The sequence below is a fragment of the Lithobates pipiens genome, unplaced genomic scaffold (genome assembly GCF_037356315.1).
Source record: "Lithobates pipiens isolate NorthernLeopardFrog02 unplaced genomic scaffold, aLitPip1_a1.2 Scaffold_18, whole genome shotgun sequence".
Lineage (NCBI taxonomy): Eukaryota > Metazoa > Chordata > Amphibia > Anura > Ranidae > Lithobates > Lithobates pipiens.
The window spans coordinates 617,833,196-617,857,599 of record NW_027507758.1 but is presented as its reverse complement, the minus strand read 5'-3'; the positions used below and the strand labels follow the sequence as shown (position 1 = coordinate 617,857,599).

Below are 24,404 nucleotides of genomic sequence, written 5' to 3'. Positions count from 1 at the left end.
TTTTAATATGGGTACGGGGTTCCCCTTAATATCCGTACAAGACCCAAAGGGCCTGGTAATGGGCAGGGGGGGCTACCCATGCGATTTTTCTCAATGATTTTCAACCATATTGCCGGAACCAGATATAACATTAAAACCGCAAGCAGTTTTAAATTACGTTATTTCCGTTAAATGTCCTTTTGTGCAGGGACTGTTCCAAACACGGGAAACACGTGGCACTTCACAGGCATACTATAGACACCCCCCAGGCACCATATTTAAAGGAATATTTCACTTTTTTTTCACTTTAATCGTCATTAAAATCAGTGCTCCTGCCAAAATGGACATTTTTTAAAACATTTTAGGCATTGACCCGTGTCCCCTGGGGCAGGAGCCAGGTCCCCAAACCCTTTTTAGGACAGTATCTTGCATATTAGCCATTAAAATTAGCACTTTTTATTTCAAACGTTCGAGTCCCATAGACTTCAATGGGGTTCTAACGTTCGTACGAATTTGCGGTCCGTTCGAAAGTTGTGATGCGAACCGAACTGGAGCATGTTCAGCTCATCCCTAGTCAGAACACATGAGGGGAGTTAAGCAACCAGAGGAAGATCACTGCATAACCATGACACTCTACTAATTACTACCACCTAAGTGGAGTAGATGATATGAAGGGGAGTGAAGTAGATGTGGCGCTGTTCTAACTAATAATCAACAGCCCAGTGTGACAGATGACTGATTATATGATTCAGTAATAACACACCCAAATGTACTTCCTAATCATAAGTGCTCATGAAAATGATAAATTTATTCAAATATGGAAATTTAAATCTGTGACAATAACAAAATTAATAAGTGTGAATATATGCAGTGATCTTGTATCCAAAAAATCCATTGGCTAAAAAAATACAGTAAATATACACTGTGATCTTATATCCCCAAAAAATTGTTAACTGAAAAATCCAGCTCAAATTTATATGTAAAAACGTGATAAGTCGTGATGACCAAAAACAAAAACCAAAATACAAACTCAGTGTGTTTATATAATATAGCAAATGATTCGATACTAATCCAAAAATGCAAAATAAAAAATAAAAAATAAGAATAAAAGATAAAAATAGAAGTAAAAGTGAAAATAAATAAATAGATGCTATAGTCCAATTCTTCACTAATAATCCAAAATTTTCTTCTAAGATTGCCCGTATTTGGCTCCATCCATCTTCCCATCAACCAGCTTCCCTGTCCCTGCTGAAGAAAAGCATCCGCACAATATGATGCTGCCACCACCATGTTTCACGGTGGGGATGGTGTGTTTAGGGTGATGTGCACTGTTAGTTTTCCACCACACATCATGTTTTGCTTTTTGGCCAAAAAGTTCAAGTTTGGTCTCATCTGACCAGAGCACCTTCTTCCACATGTTTGCTGTCCCCCCCACATGGCTTCTCACAAACTGCAAACGGGACTTCTTATGGCTTTCTTTCAACAATGACTTTCTTCTTGCCACTCTTCCATAAAGGTCAGATTTGTGGAGAGCATAACTAATGGTAGTCCTGTGGACAGATTCACCCACCTGAGCTGTGGATCTCTGCAGCTCCTCCAGAGTTACCATGGACCTCTTGGCTGCTTCTCCGAGTAATGCTCTCCTTGCCGTCAGTTTAGGTGGACGGCCGTGTCTTGGTAGGTTTGCAGTTGTGCCATATTCTTTCTATTTTCTTTACATTTTCGGATGATGCATTGACCAGTGCTCCTTGAGATGCTCAAAGCTTGGGATATATTTTTATAACCTAACCCTGCTTTTAAACTCCACAACTTTATCCCTGACCTGTCTGGTGTGTTCCTTGGCCTTCATGATGCCGATTGTTTACTAAGGTTCTCTAAAAAAAACCTCTGAGGGCTTCACGGAACAGCTGTATTTATACTGAGATTAAATTACACATAGGTGGACTCTATTTACAAATTAGATTACATTTGTAGGCAATTGGTTCCATTAGATTTTAGTAAGACCCCTTTCACACTGGGGCACTTTGCAGGCGCTACAGCACTAAAAATAGTGCCTGCAAAGCATTCTGAAACAGCCGCTGCTGTCTCTCCAATGTGAAAGTCCCGAGGGCTTTCACACTGGAGCGGTGCGCTGGCAGGACGCTAAAAAAATTCCTGCTAGAAGCATCTTTAGAGCGGTGAAGGAGCGGTGTATACATATATAAATCAATGGGGCAGCATGGCTATACCATCGGCAAAGCGCTTTGTGGTGGTTTTAACCCTTTTGCGGCTGTTTTTTAACCCTTTGTCGGCCACTAGCGGGGCGGTTTTGAATATCACAGCTAAAGCGGTGGTAAAGCGTCGCTAAAAAATAGCGCAGCTTTACCGCTCATACCTGGGTGCCGGCAGTGTGAAAGGGGCCTTAGGGATATCAGAGTAAAGGGGCTGAATACAAATGCAAGCCACACTTTTCAGATATTTGATATTTGATTCTAAAAAAAATTGAAAACCATTTATCATTTTCCTTCCACTTCACAATTATGCACCACTTTGTGTTGGTCTTTCACATAAAATCCCAATAAAATACTTTTACGCTTTTGTTTGTAACAAGACAAAATTTGGAAAATGTCAAGGGGTATGAATACTTTTTCAAGGCACTGTATCATGAAGCAACCATTAATTTTATTGTCGCCTTAAAGTGCTTCAGTTGACAATAAAATCTTGCTGTTCCTCCTTTGCAAAAAGTTTAAATATAATTTAAAATATTCCATTTAGGGCTTGCTTAAACATGTGCTGCAAAATATGCAAATCTTGATTATGGTTAAATTGGGGAAACAATAACAGATAATGACAGGTTTGTGGCACACCTCTGACATCTCTTCCTTCTAAAATACAGATATAAGAACCATCCGCAGATTAGAGATTTATTCCATCCAGACTGCAGACATGAGATTGGTGGGACTGACACTATCCATCCTCCTGGGGGTGCTACTGCTCCAAGTGGTGACTGCAGGTATGTGATTCTGCGCTAAGGCTACTACAACTATAGGAAAACAGAAAAGAGAGGGCACACCGGTCTTGTGCATTATCCTATAACAAGTTTATTTAATTTAACTTTAAGTAGCTGTTAGCCCTTGTGCACACGGTCGGACATTCTGACAACCAAATCCGTTGGATTTTGTCCGATGGATTTTCTCCGACGGATTTTGTCCGAAACTGTTGCATACACACGGTCGGACAAAGTTGTTGGAAAATCCGATTGTACATAACGTGATGACGTTATTTCGTTACGACGGAACTACGTTCAGGCTAGTAGCCAATAGCTTTGGTCTAGGAATTTGATCTGAGCATGCGTGGCACTTTGTCCGTCGGAGTAGGCTACACATGATCGGAGTATGTCCGATCGGAGCATTTTACGGACAAGTTGGAAAACTTGGTCCGTCAGATACTCCGACGGAAACAGTCCGATGGAGACCACACACAGTCGGATTATCCGCCAAAACGGTCCAATAAGACACATTCCGTCGGAATCTCTGACCGTGTGTACAAGGGCTAAGAGATGAACACTGTTAGTCTCTGAAGAAGAAGGTGTAACCTTCAAAATGCATCAGCCAGCAGCGGTTTGTACGTTCTCTTCGCAGGATCTGGAGAATGCTACCAGTGGACAGACTGTGACAAGTCAAAGACTTGAGCGTGATTTTCTTCTGCCTTTGTGAGTAGTTTTATTATGGGTTCTTTTACATAAACTTGTTAATGGATAATGCACAAGGTCGGTGCGCCCTCTCTTTTCTGTTTTCTTGTTTGATCGTTAGGATATCCCTATCCTTGAGGGCAGCAAGGCTGAAAGTTACCGTCCATCCTGAACCTTGAACTGTCGGGCTAACACATTTATGTGCAAGAGTTTTTGTTCTGTTACTACAAATATGGCTCTGATATATTGCACAGTGCTGTGTACAGACAGAACACGGACAGTCTCTGCACCAGAGAAGCTTACACTCTAATGTCCTTCACACTGTCACAGTCACATTTATATAGCTCTGACATATACCGCAGTGCTGTACAGAGAACACTGAGCCAGCCACATCAGTCTCTGTACCAGCTGAGCTTACACTCTAATGTCCACCCAAAGTCACATATTATTATTATACATTTATATAGCTCTGACATATACCGCATTGCTGTACAGAGAACACTGAGCCAGTCACGTCAGTCTCTGTACCAGAGGAGCTTACACTCTAATGTCCCCCCACAGTCACACATTATTATTATCATACATATATACAGCTCTGATATATAGAGCAGTGCTGTACAGAGAACACTGAGACAGTCACGTCAGTCTCTGTATCAGAGGAGCTTTTACTCTAATGTCCCCCCCATTATACAATTATAATGTCACAAGACGTGTAAAGAGCCTGCATGTACGTAAAGTACAGCACCCGTATAACACACAATCCAACTGACCCTACAGAATGCCTTTACATTATAACAGAGCCCCTGGGTTGTATAGGCGCTATGCTTGCACACCAACTGAAATGAGAAATCAGAATGAGTGTGGAGGTTCCGAAAGAGGAGCAGGAGGGAGCAACCCTCATTCTCTGAGGAGCTGATACCCCCTTCTAATGTTCCTAGACAGAGAAAAGCTTTAAAAAATATCACCCCCCCCCCCCCCCCCCCAATCACCAGTGACGTATTCCAGAATCTGGGCTGGCTTGTGATTTCCTTCTTTCAGTCTTTAGTTCACATCCTTTTATTTAAAAGCTGGGGAATCTTTGGAGAAAGTTGTGTGACTCTTGGGTGAAAACATTGATAAATAAATCCCTAAGAGTGAATGAATATTGATAAAAAAAAAAAAAAGCACGAATATGTAATAGTCCAAAATATGAAGAGGATACTGCATAAAGTAGCATGGAAACACTACTTGGCATAAAAAGCATGAGGCCCAGCTCTTGATACACTTCGTCTTCCCCCATCCATTGCCACAACCTGTTTCACCACTTATAACATGCAGGAACTGTACACTATATGACCCATAGTTTGTGGACCCCTGACCATCACGCATATATAAAATTGTTTGACATTTCATTGCAAAAGCATGGCTATTCATATAGAGTTGACCCCCCTTTCATTACTATAATAGCCTCCACTGTTCTTGGATGGCTATCCACAAGATTTTGAAGCAGATCTGTGGGAATTTGTGTTTAGTAGGGTTGGGATCCAAAGGCATTGTAGGATTGAATCACAGGGTTAAAGTCCAAAGGTGTTCAGTAAGTTTGAAGTTCAAAAGTGTTAAGGTAGAGTTGAGGTCCAAAAGTGATCAATAGGGTTGAGGTCCAAAGCAGTTCAGTAGAAATGAAGTTCAAAGGTGTTCAGTAGGGTTGAGGTCCAAAGGTGTTCACTGTTCAGTAGGGTTGGGAGCCAAAGGTGTTTAGTATGGTTGATATCCAAAGGCATTTGTTAGGGTTGAGGTCCAAACATGTACCACAGGGTTAAAGTCCAAAGGTGTACAGTAGGTTTTGAGGTACAAAGGACTTCAGAAGGGTTGAGGTCCAAAAGTGTTAAAGTAGGGTTGAGATCCAAAGGTATTCAGTAAGGTTAAGGTCCAAAGGTGTTCAGTAGGGTTAAGGTCGAAAGATGTTCAGAAAGATTGAGGTCCAAAGGTGTTCAGTAGGGTTGAGGTCCAAAAGCTTTCATTAGAGTTGACCTCCAAAGATGTATCTTAAAGCGGACCTCCACCCTAAAGTGGAAGGTCCGCTCATTGGAACCAGTGGCACCTTTCAGGGGGGAGGGGGTGTAGATACCTGTATAATCCAGGTATCTGCACCCACTTCCGGGACAAGCTAGCCGCAGATGCCCCCCCGTTGTGTTCTGGGAAACACACAGTTCCCAGGACACAGCGGTGGGACCAGTGGAGACGCGCAGCGCGACTCGTGCATGCGCAGTAGGGAACCGGGCAGTGAAGCCGCAATGCTTCACTTCCCGATTCCCTGACAGAGGATGGCGGTGGGGGCAGCCGAGAGACGAACGATCGTCTGCATCTGCTGCCGACATCGCTGGACCCTGGGACAGATAAGTGTCCATTTATTAAAAGTCGGCAGCTGCAGTATTTGTAGCTGCTGACTTTTAATATTTTTTTTAAAGGTGCAGCTCCTCTTTAAGGTTGAAGTCTAAATGTGTTCAGTAGGGTTGAGGTACAAAGGAGTCGGACTTCGGTGGGGTTGAGGTACAAAGGACTTTAGTGGGGTTGCGGTCCAAAAGCATTCAAGTAGGGTTGCAGTCCAAAGGAGTTCAGTAGGGTAGAGGTCAAAAAGGGGTTAAATAAGGTTGAGGTCCAAACGTGTTCAGTAGGGTTGAGGTCCAAACGTGTTCAGTAGGGTTTAAGCTCAAAGGTGTTCAGTATGGCTGAGGTCCAAAAAGTGTTCAGCAGGGTTGAAGTCCAAAGGTGTTGAGTAAGGTTTAGGTCAGGGATCTGTGCAGGACATTCAATTTCCTCTACGCCAGACTGGTCAAACCATGTCTGAGTGGAGCTGGCTTTGTGCACAGGGGCACAGTCATGCTGGAACATAAAGATAAGATTAACATGCACAACAGAATTAATCAGAAGAAAGACTGACAGAACGGCTATGACAGAACACGCTAATGACAGAACCGATATGACAGAACCGCTATGACAGAACACGCTAATGACAGAACACACTAATGACAGAACACTAAAAAGTCCAAGAGTGCAGCGCTAAAAAAGAGATTTAAATGTGATTGTCCATATAAAACAAATGTGTAAAAAATCTATAAAATCTTAAAACGTGATTGTCCATATGAAAGATGATGTAGATCCTCCACCAAGTTTCAATGTGCATATAAAAAGCACACCACACCCACGTGCTCTCAATCTGCTTACCAGAATAATATGAAAACGGGCATGTAATCACACGATGCAAATGGTGAATAGTAAACTTGGATGGCACACTCCAAACTTGATAGATGGATGATAGAGTTAACCGGGTACATCAGTATCAGAAGGAGCACCAGGACTCACACCAGAGTATGAATTAAACAATCTCGGATGTTGTCTCTCTGACTGAACGGCACAAACACCTGATCGTCATGTACTTTGAGGACAAAGTCTAGCGGGTAGCTGAAGGTCTTCTCAGTCTCAGCTCGGGGGGTCTGGTTGTCCAGCTGGTAGATGAGTCCTCCAGCCTTGTAGCCCTGACAGAAACACACTAATGACAGAACCGCTATGACAGAACACGCTAATGACATAACCGCTATGACCGAACACGCTAATGACAGAAACACAAATGACAGAAACGCTATGGCAGAACATGCTAAAGACAGAACCGCTATGACAGAAACAAAAATGACAGAAACGCTATGGCAGAACACGCTAAAGACAGAACCGCTATGACAGAAAACAGAAAACGTTAATGACAGAAAATGCTGTGAGGCATAAGTCAAGAAATGACCATGGAACTGGAGCAACCCCACCAATCAGCCCCCCACCTGCTGGTCTCCACCCCAACCCACCCTGTGATTTGTGACCCCAAGGTAGCCTGGACTACCAAGCAAGGCTCAGCTGGCTTGCTCCTCCGGCTGTCAGGGCCAGGGCCGCTGATAGAAATCATGGGGCCCCGTACAGCCTACCTGACGGGGCCCCCTTCAGCTCCACCCTGGCCCCGCCCCTGGTCCCTCCTTCAGCCCCACCCATTGCCCCTCCCCAGACTCCGCCTTGAAACAAAGTGTAGGTTTGTCTACAAGTGATATTTTTTTTCTCCAGCCAGTTATAAGTTTGATTATCCAAAAGAAATGGGATGGAACGGTGGGATGGCGTCAAGGCTGGGCTGATCTGTGTTTTTTTGTTTTGTTTTTTTACATTGAATTTACTTTGCTGTTCAGGTTGCCCAGGCCCCCCTGCTGGTCAGGCCTGGTACAGCAGGGCCAGTTGTACTGGCCTATCAGTGGCCCTGGTCAGGGCCATGCCAAGACAGATCAAGCCAAAACATGTCCTCACTAGAATTTACTGAGATTCTGGTGACACACTGTGTAAAAAGCAAACTAAAGGTAGACTTGAGCAGGGGTTCTTAAACGGGGGTATCGCTTGTGGGGATGGATCCAATTGATGGGGGTATGGTATGAATCTTTGAACAATTAAATGAAATTGAAATAGCATTCTCTGCTGTACTGCAAGCAGCCCTCCCCCCATTATTGGCACCCTCCAGCCCATCCATTCCAGGACCAAAACAGCTAACCAATGCAGGCACCCCCCCCCCCCCCCCAATAATGCCAGGCGTGAGTACTGGGAGAAGTGAGAGGGCGGGAGTGTGCACCCCCCCCCCCCTGATGATGCAGAACCACCATGAGACTCCTGCAGCCAACTGCCATACTGTGAAGAAACCGGTGGTGACGTGGCCAACCCAGAAATGACGTGTGTTGGTTGTAACCATGAAGATGAGCCAACACACAATCACAGGAGGAGGAGGGATATATACCCCTCAGACTCCTCCTACAAATACAGGCTGGTTTCCTGCCAGCCTTCTCACATGTCCACTTACACGCGCCACTCCATAGAGGAGAATGGAGGGTAATTTCAAGTCCTCCCACAAAATGGACAGGTGGACTCGATCAGACCGCTAGTGTGAAAGGGGCTTAAGAAAACAGATAAGATGACCCTACACATTGCTGTTATCATGTCCCAAATTTCCAATACCCATCGTGCCCTGCTCTCTGCAGGAGATACACAAGGAGCCTCATCAATCCAACACTGACCAGGATTGTAAAGGTGAATAGAAGTGCTGCCTCTCCGTCTGCCAGTATATATGCACAGGCACCAAAGGTAGCAGGCACAGGACTGGCATGACGTCCATATACCAGAGTCCAAAAGTCACCCCTCCTGCCTCCAAAGACACCCTTTTAATCATATAATACAAATTATAACAAGTTGGTTGCAGGAGAAGATTAAACAAGACCATGACAGGAAAAGGTGCACATCATTTGTAAGTCCTCTTTATTCAGAATGAGAGAGAAGGGGTAAGTGTGAGGTATATGTAGCCAATCCACACTTACCACACTGACAACCATTACCCAGATACCTCCCTTCCTCTTCAAGGGCAGGAAGTAAACCAAGTTGTTGGAAGGAAGTCATGGAAGGGTCATGGAAGGGTAGGGATCATTTCTGTTAGTCCTCTGAAAGGAGCACTCATAACACCACGTGAGCCCCGGAAGGATTTAACCCTTGAATGACCAGGCCATTTTTTGTGATATGGCACTGCGTTGCTTTACCTGCCAATTGGGCGGTCGTACGACGCTGTACCCAAAACAAAACTGATGTCCTTTTTTTTCCCCACAAATAGAACTTTCTTTTGGAGGTATTTGATCACCTCTGCGGTTTTTATTTTTTGCGCAATAAACAAATAAAAAAGCGACAATGTATAAAAAAACAAACAATATTTTTAACTTTTTGCTATAATAAATATCCCCCCAAAAAAATGTCATCATCAGTTTAGGCAAAAATGTAGGAGGGGGCAGGGGGTAAGGGGAAAAAAGTACCAACCAGGTAGGTGACAATGAAAATAAAAATAATAAATATAGATAAATGTAGAAGGGGAAAAGACGAAAAAAAATGTAGAAGGGGAAAAAAAAGCTGGCATGAGGTGAGAATAATTAGATGAAGATGCAAATGAATGTGATGGGGGTTGCCAAATAATACCTAGAATTATCTGTGTAAATAACCCAATCCAATAGCGACAAGTGTCTACAAAACAAAAACCTAGGGAATGTCTTATAGGGTAAGTGGAGTATGGAAACTCCAATGTAGCTGGGAATGACCACCAACGACACGCCATGGTCAAAAGCGAGGCATAACTACACCGAACGAGCGACGGACGCCGCGCGCAGGAGCACCAGTGCAGCACCACCTCGTGGAGAACGCTGATAGAAAAAGCACCGCGGTCGCGCGCCCACGCCAGTGGTAATGACGTGGGATTGACAGATCGCCGTTCTGGCTCTCTGAGGAGCGATCACGGGTCACCGGTGGACATTGCCCCTTTACATTTGGCACTTTTTTTGGGAAGAGGAGGAAGAGAGGAACTTCCCCTTGTGGGTGAAGTTCCTCTTTAGGCTCCCTTTACACGTCCCATTTTCACCTAACTCCCATGGCCAATAGAAAGCCAAATAAAGGTGTCACCCTGCCTTAATGGTTCTCCATAATGTAGAATGAAGACAAGTTTGTAGGAGTCAAACTGTGAGTGGATAACACCCTCGCTATGGTCTTGGGATGAACAAAGACAAACTGGTGGAGGGGCTTATAAGGAGAAGCAGAGACACAAGCTACAGTGGTAACTGGTTTGTGCTGGAGAGCGCACTGGACTGACTGGATCAGTCACTGGTAATGGATGGGAAATTGTGTGGGTGAGTAGGAAGAAATCCCTATCCAGTAGGTTATGCCAATGGTGGATGGTGGCGGTGGTGAACTCTCTTGGGGCTTGGGCTGCTGCATGTAAATGTACAATGTATCTGTAAAGCCAGGGCCGTCTTTAATATTGATTGGACCCTGGGCAAAACTTTTCTTTGCCCCCCCCCCCCCCATGCAGTTTCACTCTCCACCTGCTCTGAGACATATAATAAATAGTAGCTAGACTCAAAATCAGTTTACTGAATCAGATCGGGCAGCTATTGTGATTGGTTGCCAGAGGTTACATTGTATCATTACCGCTCACTGACTGGTTGCTAGAGGTTACAGCACACATTACAGCTCACTGATTAGTTGCTAGAGGTTACAGCACATGATTTCTGCTTGTTGATTGGTTGCTAGAGATTACTGTGGATATGACCTCAGGGGAGCATAATATACATATCATGCCCCCCTGAGGGGGGGGGCATGATACCCCCTATTTACATATGAATGCCGCTGCTATTTACATATGAATGCCGATAATTTACATGTAAACACGGGGGCCGGAAGATTAGTCATCTGTACACAACAATAGGGCAGGGCTGAGCAGCATTAGTAGCAGCACTTCACACTGAGATATCAGGACACAGCACGGGACTAAAACTTCAAGGGACGAGGCAATTTAACCCTTTCATGACTAAGCCTATTTTTGACATTTGGTGTTTACAAGCTAAAATCCATATTTTTTGCTAGAAAATTACTTAGAACCCCCAAACATTATATATATTTTTTTAGCAGAGACTCTAGAGAATAAAATGCCGATTGTTGCAATATTTTATGTCACGCGGTATTTACGCAGCAGTGTTTTAAACTCAACTTTTTGGGGAAAGGGACACTTTCATGAATTTAAAAAAAGTAAACAATAAAATTAGCCCAATTTTTTTGCATAATGTGAAAGATAATGTTACGCCGAGTAAATAGACACCAAACATGTCACACTTTATAATTGCACGCACTCGTCGAATGACGACAAACTACGGTACCTAAAAATCTCAATAAGCGAAAAAATTTCCGGTTACCACGTTAGAGTCACAGAGGAGGTCTAGTGCTACAATTATTGCTCTCACTCTGACGATCGCGGCGATACCTCACATGTGTGATTTGAACACCGTTTACATATGCAGGCGCAACTTCCGTATGCGTTTTCATTGCTGCGCGAGCTCGCGGCGACGGGGGGGGGGGGCACTTTAAAAAAAAAAAATATCTTATTTATTTTATTCATTTTTAAATTAATAAATAGTTTTTTTTTAAAAAATAAGAATTTTATCACTTTTATTGCTGTCACAAGGAATGTAAACATCCCTTGTGACAGTAATAGGTGGTGACAGGTACTCTTTATGGAGGGATCGGGGGTCTAAAAGACCCCCCCACCCCTCCTTTACACTTCAAAGTATTCAGAACGCCAAAAACGGCGATTCTGAATACTGTATATTTTTTTTAATCTGGCGCCATTAGCAGCCGAGTAAACAGGAAGTGACGTCATGACGTCGCTTCCGTGCTTACAATTAGGAGACTGGAATGACGCCTCCTTACGGCGTCATTCCAGTCCCTCCCTAGCCGCTGGAAGCGGCGGGTGTGAGATCGGTGCTCCCGATCGAGCGGGAGCACCGGTAAGAGCGGCGGGAGGCGGCGGGAGGGGGGGGACGTCCCCTCCCGCTCCTCCGGCATAACAGCCAAGCGGCTTTTAGCCGCATCGGTTGTTATGGCTGGAAAGCCAATCGCCCGCTCTAAAAAACGGTACCGGGATGATGCCTGCAGGTGCAGGCATCATCCCGGTATATCCCCTGGAAGCTGAGTACGCACATCTGCGTACGCTTGGCGGGAAGGGGTTAAACCAGGATAGTTGGCAAGTATGAGGCAGCTGCTTTGGGCCCCATAACAATGACAGGGGCCCAGGGCAGCTGCCCCTTTTGCCTTGCCTTAAAAACGGCGCTGTGTAAAGCGCTAGGTAAATATAATTACCTGTAAAAATAATAATACTAATAATGATAAATGTGTATTTTCCTGCAGAGTTGGGGAAACCGGGCATCTGTCCCCCAACCCTTAAAGAATGTTTGCCATGGAATTGTAAAGAAGACTCGGATTGTCCCGGGACAAAGAAATGCTGTGAAACAAGCTGTTCTTCTGCTTGCCAGGAACCCATCGGTAAGTGGATGACTGTGATAAGATATTAAAGCGGAGGTCCACCCTAAAATGGACCTCCGCTCATCTGATCCCTCCCCCCCTCCGGCGCCACAATCGGCACCTTTCAGGGGGGAGGGGGGTGCAGTTACCTGGATAATCCAGGTAACTGCACCCACTTCCGGGCTAGCTGTCTGCGGAACGAGCGTAGGTTACGCCCCCGTTCCGCAATGCCCCGCCCCCTTCAGCAAGTGCCCCGCTGCCTGCTGGGAAACACACAGCTCCCAGAGGCAGCGGGGACCGTCCGGATTGCGCCGCGCGGCTCGCGCATGCGCAGTAGGGAACCGGGAAATGAAGCCGAAAGGCTCCATTTCCTGATTCCCATACCCAAGATGGCGGCGGGACCCAGCAGCCGAGCGAGCGATCGGCTTCGGGTGCCGACATCGCGGGCGCGCTGGACAGGTAAGTGTCACTATTTAAAAGTCAGCAGCTGCAGTATTTGTAGCTGCTGGCTTTTAAAAAAAAAAAAAAAAAACGCGGAGTCCCGGTGGACTCCCGCTTTAAGTGGCCCGGTACAGACCACATCTTACCCAAATGTGAGGGTGGAACTGTCAGTATTGCCCCTAGGAGCCAATAATCCGATCCTTCCTTTCCTTCTCCCAGTGCAGCTTGTATAAGAACAATGTGTACAGCAAGTTTTTACAAAGCATTTGCAGAGCTTTCATCCAGATTTTAGCAGCTTTGTAAAAGCGTTCATCCAGTTGTACACACTGGGAGTAAACAGGGTGTGTGTAGTACATCGTGTCCTTCTTCCTCGCTGCTGTTCCCCATCTCATTTGTCACTAATGGCTGTCAAAATGACAGCAGGGAGTTCCTGTGTAAATACAGCAGCTTTAGTAGCTACTGCTGTCAAAAAAAGCACATCTGATACAGTGTTTATAAACATTGTGCATATGTAAGATAGAGAGGTAGAAAGCAATATATTTATTAATATTTTTCAGACAGGAGATAGAGAGATACAAAGTAACATTGTTTATAAACATTAATCAGACAGGAGATAGAGAAAGATACAAAGTAAAGTTGTTTATAAACTTTGATCAGACAGGAGAGAGAAAGAGATACAAAGTAACATTGTTTATGAACATTGATCAAACGGGTGATAGATACAAAGTAACATAGTTAGTAAGGTTAAATAAAGACACCAGTCCATCCTGAGTGAGTGTCTACAATTGTCTCTATCCCTGTACATTGCACACTCACATCAGTCCCTACCCTCAAGGAGCCCACAATCCAAGGTCCCCATTCATATACTAGGGCCAATTTTGGACAGAAGCCAATTAACCTACCTGCATATGATTGGAGTGTGGTAGGAAACCGGAGTACCCAGGGGGAAACCCACACAGGCACAGGGAGAACATGCAAACTCCAGGCAGGTAGTGTCGTGGTTGGGATTTGAACCAGTGACCACTGTGCCGCCCAAAAACATTTACAAACATTGCTGATAAACATTGATCAGACGGGAGATAGATACAGAGTAACATTGTTTATAACATTGTTTATAAACATTGATCAGACGTGAAATAGAGAGATACAAAAAGTAATAATGTTCATAAACATTGTATATAGAAAAAAGGGGGTAAAGGGGGTACCACATCCATATATAACTAGAATTGAAAAATTAGGACTTTAGAGCAGACTTTATAGGTACCAGAAAAGGAATACAAAGTATTATTAGAAAAATAAATATTTTATTAAACATAAATATAAAAAAGACAATATCACATTAAAAGCAAATTGTATTTGGCTCTCAATAAGAGAGACCGCACATGGATTTGTGTATGTAGTCCCTGTTATTGCTTGGACAAGGTTGGTCGACGTTTCGCTTTCACTTCCTCAGGACCTAATTGCCTGACAAGGCCGGTCGACGTTTCGCTCTCGCTTCCTCAGGACCTAATTGCCTGACAAGGCTGGTCGACGTTTTCGCTCTCGCTTCCTCAGGACCTAATTGCCTGACAAGGCTGGTCGACGTTTCGCTCTCCCTTCCTCAGGACCTAATTGCCTGACAAGGCTGGTTGACGTTTCGCTCTCGCTTCCACAGGACCTAATTACCTGACAAGGCTGGTTGACGTTTCGCTCTCCCTTCCTCAGGACCTAATTGCCTGACAAGGCTGGTCGACGTTTCGCTCTCGCTTCCTCAGGACCTAATTGCCTGACAACAAGCAGAGGGATTCTGTGTAAGAAAGGGGAAATAATCATATTTCACATATAGACAATGGGCACATACACATAAATCTCAGGGGAGAAGTTTCCGCATAGCAGAAATACAGACATGGTGCAAGAGATAACCACTCACATAGAACAGCAAAGCCTCATAGGTGTGGCATGCCCCACGTCATCCCAAAAGTGGCTGGATTATACCGGAGGTCATGCAAATATCCAGGCAGTAAGTCAAAGATTTATATCATATAAAGAATAAGTGCTGTCAATAAACAGCAAGCTGAGATAATATGTTCAACCGGCAAGACAGCATTATTTTTATTTTTAGCAAATACTCACTCAGCTATGGGTGCGTTACATTTATCATGCTAGAGCCTAGCAGGTGTGCATCTAGAAGTCAAGAGGACTCAGGATAGCATAGCAGTTACTTCACCATAGAAATAGAGAAAAAGAAAAAGTCATCAAATGTGACCAATTATTGATAAAGATAGTATATCCCACCATCAGATAATAGTGAAGAATTACCTCTCAGGGGTAATAGGATATCACCATACAGTGGAACCTCAGATTACGAGCATAATCCGTTCCAGGAGAATACTCGTAATCCAAAGTACTCGCATATCACAGAGAGTTTCCCCACTGAAGTCAATGGAAACTAAAATAATTTGTTCCCCATCGACTTCAATGGCTTGTAATACCGCATGCGGCCAGAGCCTGGGGGGGGAGCCGGAGAGCCCAAGGACACCTTGGCTGACCTCGGCAAACCTCAGAAAGACTTAGTTCCCGAGATTTGCCGAGGTCAGCAGAGCTGTCCTCGGGCCTTTCCATGCATTTCTAAACTGCGCTGATCGGCGATGTTCGGCTCTGCTCGGCTCCGGCACCCCCCAACCCCACCTTGGCCAAACGCGGTACTGCACACGGCTTTGGCCTGAATTGTGCTCGTATCAACAGACCTGTTATGATGAATCCATAAAATATGCCACCGCTATAAATAGTGCCTGCAAAATGGCGCCAAACAGCGAGACAGCAATTATTGCCATCAGCTGTATCAGCGCTCCCTTTGCGGTAGAGGGCGAGGGGGGAATAAACATTTTCCCAAAAAACTGCCCTTAAAAGCCGATGGAATCCTCCACCGACTTTCGCATGTGCGCAGTGCAGCTCTCATGCATGCGCAGTGCACCCACGATCTACGGCTGCAGTCGGATGTGCGCACATGCGCACAAGCACCGAGCTGGATGAGAAGGTTTTCTACTGTCGCTTGACCTACCTGGAGCGGGGATATCTCTCTCTCTCTCTATGTAAATGGTGCAATGGTGGCTTCAATAGCACATCTTAGTCAGTCAGTATTATTTGAAAAAAGGAGGCAGCCATCCTCAGAGGGTGTCCATTACCTCTGTCATCAAGGAAGGAGTAAAACTGGTGGGGGGGAGGCGCCAACTGTGACGGTCCTACTATTTAATAGAGTGTTAGTGTAATGTATACTTACTGGTTCACAGGGGGAAGATGCCCGTCGGGGATAGAGGTGTCCTGGGGTATGCTGCTCTGCAGGCTCCGTTGACGTTAGCTCGGCCGTAGGGGTGTTGAGTCGGGTCACAGGCTTCTCTGTGGTGTCCACTAGATAGGAAGCTCCACGCTAACCACTCTGGAACGCTGAAGAGGAAGTGACGTCACCAAGGCAGGGCGGGGCTTCCAAGCAAAGAGTGAGGAATGTACGGGCTACGCGCTCGGGGCTCACAGCTCCTCCTACTGGCCTGTTAGAAACCAGAGTTCAGAAGTCACCCCTCCTGCCTCCAAAGACACCCCTTTAATCATATAATACAACTTTTTTTTAACAAGTTGGTTGCAGGAGAAGATTAAACAAGACTATGACAGGAAAAGGTGCACATCATTTGTAAGTCCTCTTTATTCAGAATGACATAGAAGGGGTAAGTGTGTGGTGTATGTAATATTCAAAGAGGAAAACACTGCGCTATGTCAAACAAACACCAAAAAAAAAAAGCTTCAAAACGGCTGCCGACACTTCAAACAAAGTTCAATAAATATAAAATAGCAAATAGTGTGGCGCTGAATATATATAGCAAAATCAAACATAAAAAAATGATGTGATTGTGAAAAAACGAAATGTGAATATACAAATAATGTGACATAGAAACTGTGAGTACTGAAAAATATAAATAATAACTAAAAAGTGAGTCCCAGAGAGAAAGTCCACATATATTAAGTGGTACACCAATGTTGAGGTAGGTATTCCTCACAGGGAAATCAAGGAGTCCACAGATCAGGAGAGACCAAGAGTATCGACTTGTCTGAAGTAATTTAAAAATATAGGTAGAATACTCTTACCAGAGAAGATGGACTCATCAGTCTTACGACAGTTGAGTCAATAGCGCTTGGGGTCCAAACATGGAACCAAATGATGAGTTGAGGGTAGTCCAAATGGATGCTGGGGAGGCTTCAGATGTTATAAGACCATGGTGAACGTCTCTCTCGAAGCGTCTCTCAGAATACCGGGATCGGATGTATCGCATTTGGGGTTCCGACACCCCAAATGAGGAAGGGGGTCCACAAAAATAGTAAAAGAAAAAGAAAGCTCCAAATGGTGCAGGTCAGAGAGTAACCATTGGGTTTTATTTTAAAAAGTCATAAAAATAAACAGAAATTATGACATGTGATCACAGAAAAAATATTCCAAATAAAAGCAATGTGGGGTGCCAGATGCAAGCCCGACGCGTTTCGACAAAATATGTCTTCAACAGGGGCATATTGGAACCCTCCACATTGCTATCCAAATTATAGAATACCCCTTAGCTGGCCCGCCTATAAAGGGGCGGAGTCTATAAACAAAGGTAGAATGTGTGTGGGATGGCCGCCCAATGAAATTGAACAGTGGGTGGATCACTCTAAACTCAACAACCAATGAGCATAGCCAATTCAACACACAGACGCCTGTATACTTAACAACCAACCAAATGGATTATCCAAATGTCAATAAAAACATACAAAAAATATACAAAAAATATAATCAAAGATCCCCCATATATATCCACTTATCATAGACAAACCACTGATAAATATATCTAGTATTAACAATTCAATCTGGTATGTGTCTAGAAAGATAAATAAACATAACTTAGTCCGCAAATAGACAGTTATACAGCAGAGTGACAAAAAATGTAATGAATGGAAAATCATTTGCATGGATATAGGGCAGTGATGGCAAACCTTGGCACCCCAGATGTTTTGGAACTACATTTCCCATGATGCTCTGGCACGCTGCAGTGTACTGGAGCATCATGGGAAATGTAGTTCCAAAACATCTGGGGTGCCAAGGTTCACCATCACTGATATAGGGTGTTCACAAACCTAAGATAAAGGACAGTTTCTCAGATAAGCCGATCAAGTGACAAGGCAGTGATCGCTTGTTTGATCGATCTATAGCTGGCCATTTATAAAACTGTAAAGTACTCACACTATAAGAATGGCTTTCATTTAATCTCATAAATCCACACATGAAACACCAGTCATTGAATAGATGACATAGCGTCCATGCACTCGGAAGTCCCGGTTGCCGGTTGCCACGACAACCGCTGGGACGCTGTACCGACCCCGCACTACGTTCGGGATCACGTGACACAGTCATGTCATCGCGAACGGTGCGTCACTAGGGCTCTCGTCCTATCCCGTGGCATACGCGGTGCGTTGCCATGGTACCCGGACAGAGCATGATGTGCGCATTTGGAAATTCGCGCCACGAGGCCCGCGACACGCGCCGCGGGTCACGTGATGCTCTCCATCCACTCCTCCAAACACATGGTAGGAATGGCAGAATTTTGTATTTCGGATAAAAAAACCAAACTTCCATCAGCATCGACTGTCATATTGAGGTATATTTTTTTTTCCTTTAAATTCATCGTAAAGAACGTTCGTACAAAGTTAACGAACCTAACGGCAATTCGTATTTCGTACGAATTGAAATTGAATTTCGGACACGAAATAGGAAGTGCGAATTCATTTTAATACGAACCGTAACGGAACAGAACGAAAACAAATTTATTTCGCTTGTAGACTTGGAAAAAGAAGGAAAGAGCACCCGATGTCCAAAGAAATGCAAGTTTTAGGTAGGTTTAAAGTGGTTGTAAAGACTCATTCTCAGTATAGACAGTTATTGACTGATGTGAATGTACAATGTATATGTAAAGCGCTAGGTAAATATAACTACCTGTAAAAAAATAATAGTAATAATAAATGTGTTTTTTTTCCTGCAGAGGAGGTGAAACCGGGCACCTGTCCCGTGGTTGACCCGCTTGCAGAATGTTTGCCCACCCCCAAGGGTTGTAACGTAGACTCGGATTGTCTCGGGACAATGAAGTGTTGCAAAACAAGCTGTTCTGCTGATTGCCAGGAACCCATCGGTAAGTGGATGACTGTGATAAGATATTAAGTGGCCCGGTACAGACCAGATCTTACTCAAATGTGAGGGTGGAACTGTCAGTATTGCCCCTAGGAGCCAATAATCCGATCCTTCCTTTCCTTCTCCCAGTGCAGCTTGTATAAGAACAATGTGTACAGCAAGTTTTTACAAAGCCTTTTGAAGAGATTTCATCCAGATTTTAGCAGCTTTGTAAAAGCGTCCATCCAGTTGTACACACTGGGAGTAAACAGGGTGTGTGTAGTACATCCTGTCCTTCTTCCTCGCTGCTGTTCCCCATCTCATTTGCCGCTAATGGCTGTCAAAATGACAGCCGGGAGTTCCTGTGTAAATACAGCAGCTTTATAAGCTGCTACTGTTAAAAAAAGGGACTTCTGGCACAATGTTTATAAAGAGAGATACAAAAAGTAACATTGTTTATAGGCGATAGAGAGTTACAAAGTAACATAGTTTATAAACATTGATCAGACAGGAGATAGAGAGATACAAAAAGAAACACTGTTTATAAACATTGATCAGACAGGAGATAGAGAGATACAAAAAGTAACATTGTTTATAGGCGATAGAGAGTTACAAAGTAACATAGTTTATAAACATTGATCAGACAGGAGATAGAGAGATACAAAAAGAAACACTGTTTATAAACATTGATCAGACAGGAGATAGAGAGATACAAAAAGTAAAATTGTTTATAAACATTGATTAGACGGGAGATAGAGAGATACAAAAAGAAACACTGTTTATAAACATTGATCAGACAGGAGATAGAGAGATACAAAAAGTAAAATTGTTTATAAACATTGATTAGACGGGAGATAGAGAGATACAAAAAGAAACACTGTTTATAAACATTGATCAGACAGGAGATAGAGAGATACAAAAAGAAACACTGTTTATAGGCGATAGAGAGTTACAAAGTAACATAGTTTATAAACATTGATCAGACAGGAGATAGAGCGATACAAAAAGTAAAATTGTTTATAAACATTGATTAGACGGGAGATAGAGAGATACAAAGTAACATTGTTTATAAACCTTGATCAGATGAGATGGCAGCATACATTTTTGGGACATCGGGCCACTCTTTTGAGGTTAAGGCCCCTTTCACATGGGCCGTACTCCATCAGGAGTCCACTTGCTCAGCGGAGAAACTGTCTGTTGATCCTCCACTGAGCATACAGATAGCTGTTCCATGTCCGCTCCACTTATGCAGAGTAGACACAGAGACAGCCTGCTCTCCTCTATGGGCAGTCGGATGTAAACGAAACCCGACTGCCATCTGATCCACCCAAATGGAGGGTAACAGAACCTCATCCATTCATTTTTAGCAGATTAGATGTAGGTGGGTGTAAACAGACACATGTCCACTTACACCCGCCACTCCATAGAGGAGAATGGAGGGTCATTTCGGGTCCTCCCGGAAAAGGACAGGCGGACTCAATTAGACCGAGTGTGAAAGGGGCTTAAGAAAACAGATAAGATGACCCTACACATTGCTGTTATCATCCCAGATTGCCAATACCCATCGTGCCCTGCTCTCTGCAGGAGATACCCAAGGAGCTTCATCAATCCAACACTGACCAGGATTGTAAAGGTGAACAGAAGTGGTGCCTCTCCGGCTGCCAGTATATATGCACAGGCACCAAAGGTAGGAGGCACAGGACTGGCATGACGTCCATATACCAGAGTCCAAAAGTCACCCCTCCTGCCTCCAAAGACACCCTTTTAATCATATAACACAACTTTTTGTAACAAGTTGGTTGCAGGAGAAGATTAAACAAGACTATGACAGGAAAAGGTGCACATCATTTGTAAGTCCTCTTTATTCAGAATGGCAGAGAAGGGGTAAGTGGGAGGTATATGTAGCCAATCCACACTTACCACACTGACAACCATTACCCAGATACCTCCCTTCCTCTTCAAGGGCAGGAAGTAAACCAAGTTGTTGGAAGGAAGTCATGGAAGCGTAGGGATCATTTCTGTTAGTCCTCTGAAAGAAGCACTCATGCAACCTTAACCACTTCAGCCCCGGAAGGATTTACCCCCTTAATGACCAGGCCATTTTTTGCGATATGGCACTGCGTCGCTTTACCTGACAACTGGTTGTGCGATGCTGTACCCAAAACAAAACTGATGTCCTTCTTTCCCCACAATTAGAACTATCTTTTGGGGGTATTTGATCACATTTGCGGTTTTTATTTTTTGCGCAATAACCAAAAAAATAGTGACCATTTTGTAAAAAAAAAAAATAATAAAAAAAAAATAATATATTTTACTATTTACTATAATAAATATCTCCCCAAAAAATAAAAAATGTCTTCAGCAGTTTAGGCCAACATTTCTTCTACATATTTTTGGAAAAAAAAATCACAATAAGTGTATATTGATTGGTTTGCGCAAAAGTTTTAGCGTCTACAAAATAGAGCATAGATTTATGGAATTTTTATTTTTTTATTTTTTTACTAGTAATGGCGGTGATCAGCAATATTTAGCGGGACTGCGACATTGCGGCAGACACTTTTGACACTTTTTTGTGACATTTATACAGCGATCAGAGCTAAAAATAGCCACTGATTACTGTATAAATGTCACTGGCAGGGAAGGGATTAACACTAGGGGTGATAAAGGGGTTAAGTGTTCCCAAGGGAGGTGTTTCTAACTATGGTGAGAGGGGATTGACTGGAGGAGGAGATAGATCGCTGTTCCTGATCACTAGGAACAGCAGATCTCTCTCTACTTCCCTGACAGAACGGGGATCTGTCTGTTTACATTGGCAGATCCCCGTTCTGGATCTCTGAGGAGCGATCACGGGTCGCCAGCGGACATTGTGATCTGACCAGAAGTGGAGGAATGGATACCTGTCAAAATCAGGTACCCGCTCCTGCTCACAAAAAAGTGCCAAATGTAAAGGAGGAGGGGGGGGGGGGTGGGAAGTGGAGGAAGAAAGGAACTTCCCCTTTTGGGTGAATTTCCTCTTTAGGCTCCCTTTACACATCCCATTTTCACCTAAATCCCATGACACAAGCTACAGTGGTAACTGGTTTGTACTGGAGACCGCACTGGACTGACTGGACCAGTCACTGGTAATGGATGGGAAATTGTGTGGGTGAGTAGGAAGAAATCCCTTTCCGGTAGGTTATGCCCAATGGTGGATGGTGGCTGTGAACTCTCTTGGGGCTTGGGCTGCTACCTTTTCCGATTTGGCCTTATGGTCATTTCCGCATGTAGATTTGGAAAAGACGGAAAGAGCACCCGATGTCCAAAGAAATGCGAGTTTTCGGGAGACTTAAAGTGTTTGTAAAGACTCATTCTCAGTATAGACAGTTATTGCCTTGTTATATCCTGGAGGGCCGGGACTGATGAATGTACAATGTATCTGTAATGCGCTAGGTAAATATAACTACCTGTAAAAATAATAGTAATAATAATAATAAATGTTTTTTTCCTGCAGAGATGGTGAAAGATGTTGGAACCACCATGGAGCTGGTGAAACCGGGCATCTGTCCCTTCGTGCTTCATACTGGTCCACTGTGTTACCCAGGCCCCCCGGGTTGTTTAATAGACTCACATTGTCCCGGGACAATGAAATGCTGTGTAACAGGCTGTTCTGTTAGTTGCCAGATACCCATCGGTAAGTGGATGACTGTGATAAGATATTAAGTGGTCCGGTACAGACCAGATCTTACCCAAATGTGAGGGTGGAACTGTCAGTATTGCCCCTAGGAGCCAATAATCCGATCCTCCCTTTCCTTCTCCCAGTGCAGCTTGTATAAGAACAATGTGTACAGCAAGTTTTTACAAAGCCTTTGCAGAGCTTTCATCCAGCTTTTAGCAGCTTTGTAAAAGTGTCCATCCAGTTGTATATACTGGGAGTAAACAGGGTGTGTGTGGTACATCCTGTCCTTCTTCCTTGCTGCTGTTCCCCATCTCATTTGTCAATAATGGCTGTCAAAATTACAGCAGGGAGTTCCTGTGTGTAAATGCAGCAGCTTTAGAAGCTGCTGCTGTCAAAAAAGGACATGTGACACAGGGTTTATTAAAGGTAGAAAGCAACATATTTACAAATATTTTTCAGACAGGAGATAGAAAGATACAAAGTAACATTGTTTATAAACATTGATCAGATGGGAGAGAAAGAGATACAAAATAACATTGTTTATAAACATTGATCAGATGGGAGAGAAAGAGATACAAAATAACATTGTTTATAAACATTGATCAGATGGGAGATAGATACAAAATAACATAGTTAGTAAGGTTGAGTAAAGACACCAGCCCTTCCAGTTCAACCTGAGTGAGGTGTCTACAATTGTCCCTATCCCTATACATTGCACACACACATCAGTCCCTACCCTCAAGCAGCCCCCAATCCAAGGTCTACATTCATATACTAGGGCCAATTTTGGACAGCAGCCGATAAACCTACCTGCATGTCTTTGGAGCGTGGGAGGAAACCGGAGTACCCAGGGGAAACCCACGCAGGCACAGGGAGAACAAGCAAACTCCAGGCAGGTAGTGTCGTGGTTGGGATTTGAACCAGTGACCCCTTTTTACAGCTAGGTGAGAGTGCTAACCACTACACCACTGAGCCATTTATAAACAATGACCAGACAGGAGATAGATACAAATTAAGATTGTTTATAAACATTGATCAGACAGGAGATAGAGAGATACAAAGTAAGATTGTTTATAAACATTGATCAGACAGGAGAGAGAGAAATACAAAGTAAGATTGTTTATAAACATTGATCAGACAGGAGAGAGAGAAATACAAAGTAAGATTGTTTATAAACATTGATCAGACAGGAGATAGAGAGATACAAAGTAAGATTGTTTATAAACATTGATCAGACAGGAGAGAGAGAAATACAAAGTAAGATTGTTTATAAACATTGATCAGACAGGAGATAGAGAGATATAAAGTAACATTGTTTATAAACATTGATCAGACAGGAGATAGATACAAAGTAAGATTGTTTATAAACATTGATCAGACAGGAGAGAGAGAAATACAAAGTAAGATTGTTTATAAACATTGATCAGACAGGAGAGAGAGAAATACAAAGTAAGATTGTTTATAAACATTGATCAGACAGGAGATAGAGAGATATAAAGTAAGATTGTTTATAAACATTGATCAGACGGGAAATAGAGAGATACAAAAAGTAATAATGTTTATAAACATTGTATATAGAAAGAAGGGGGTAAAGAGGGTACCACATCCGTATATAA

At 43.6% G+C, this 24,404-nt stretch overlaps 1 protein-coding gene across 2 annotated transcripts in view; it reads left to right on the top strand.

The window, feature by feature from the left end:
* The first annotated feature begins 2,862 nt into the window (after window positions 1-2,862).
* LOC143989310 (WAP four-disulfide core domain protein 2-like) overlaps window positions 2,863-24,404 on the top strand; it is an 88,002-nt gene continuing 66,460 nt past the window's right edge. The window contains exons 1-4 of one of the 2 annotated variants that reach the window (XM_077489395.1): window positions 2,863-2,971; window positions 12,416-12,550; window positions 19,009-19,155; window positions 22,624-22,803. In XM_077489395.1, the coding sequence (XP_077345521.1) occupies window positions 2,905-2,971; window positions 12,416-12,550; window positions 19,009-19,155; window positions 22,624-22,803 (529 nt within the window). In that variant the 5' untranslated portion in view covers window positions 2,863-2,904. The remainder of the gene's footprint in view (window positions 2,972-12,415; window positions 12,551-19,008; window positions 19,156-22,623; window positions 22,804-24,404) is intronic. The other variant, XM_077489396.1, reaches the window with a different exon arrangement.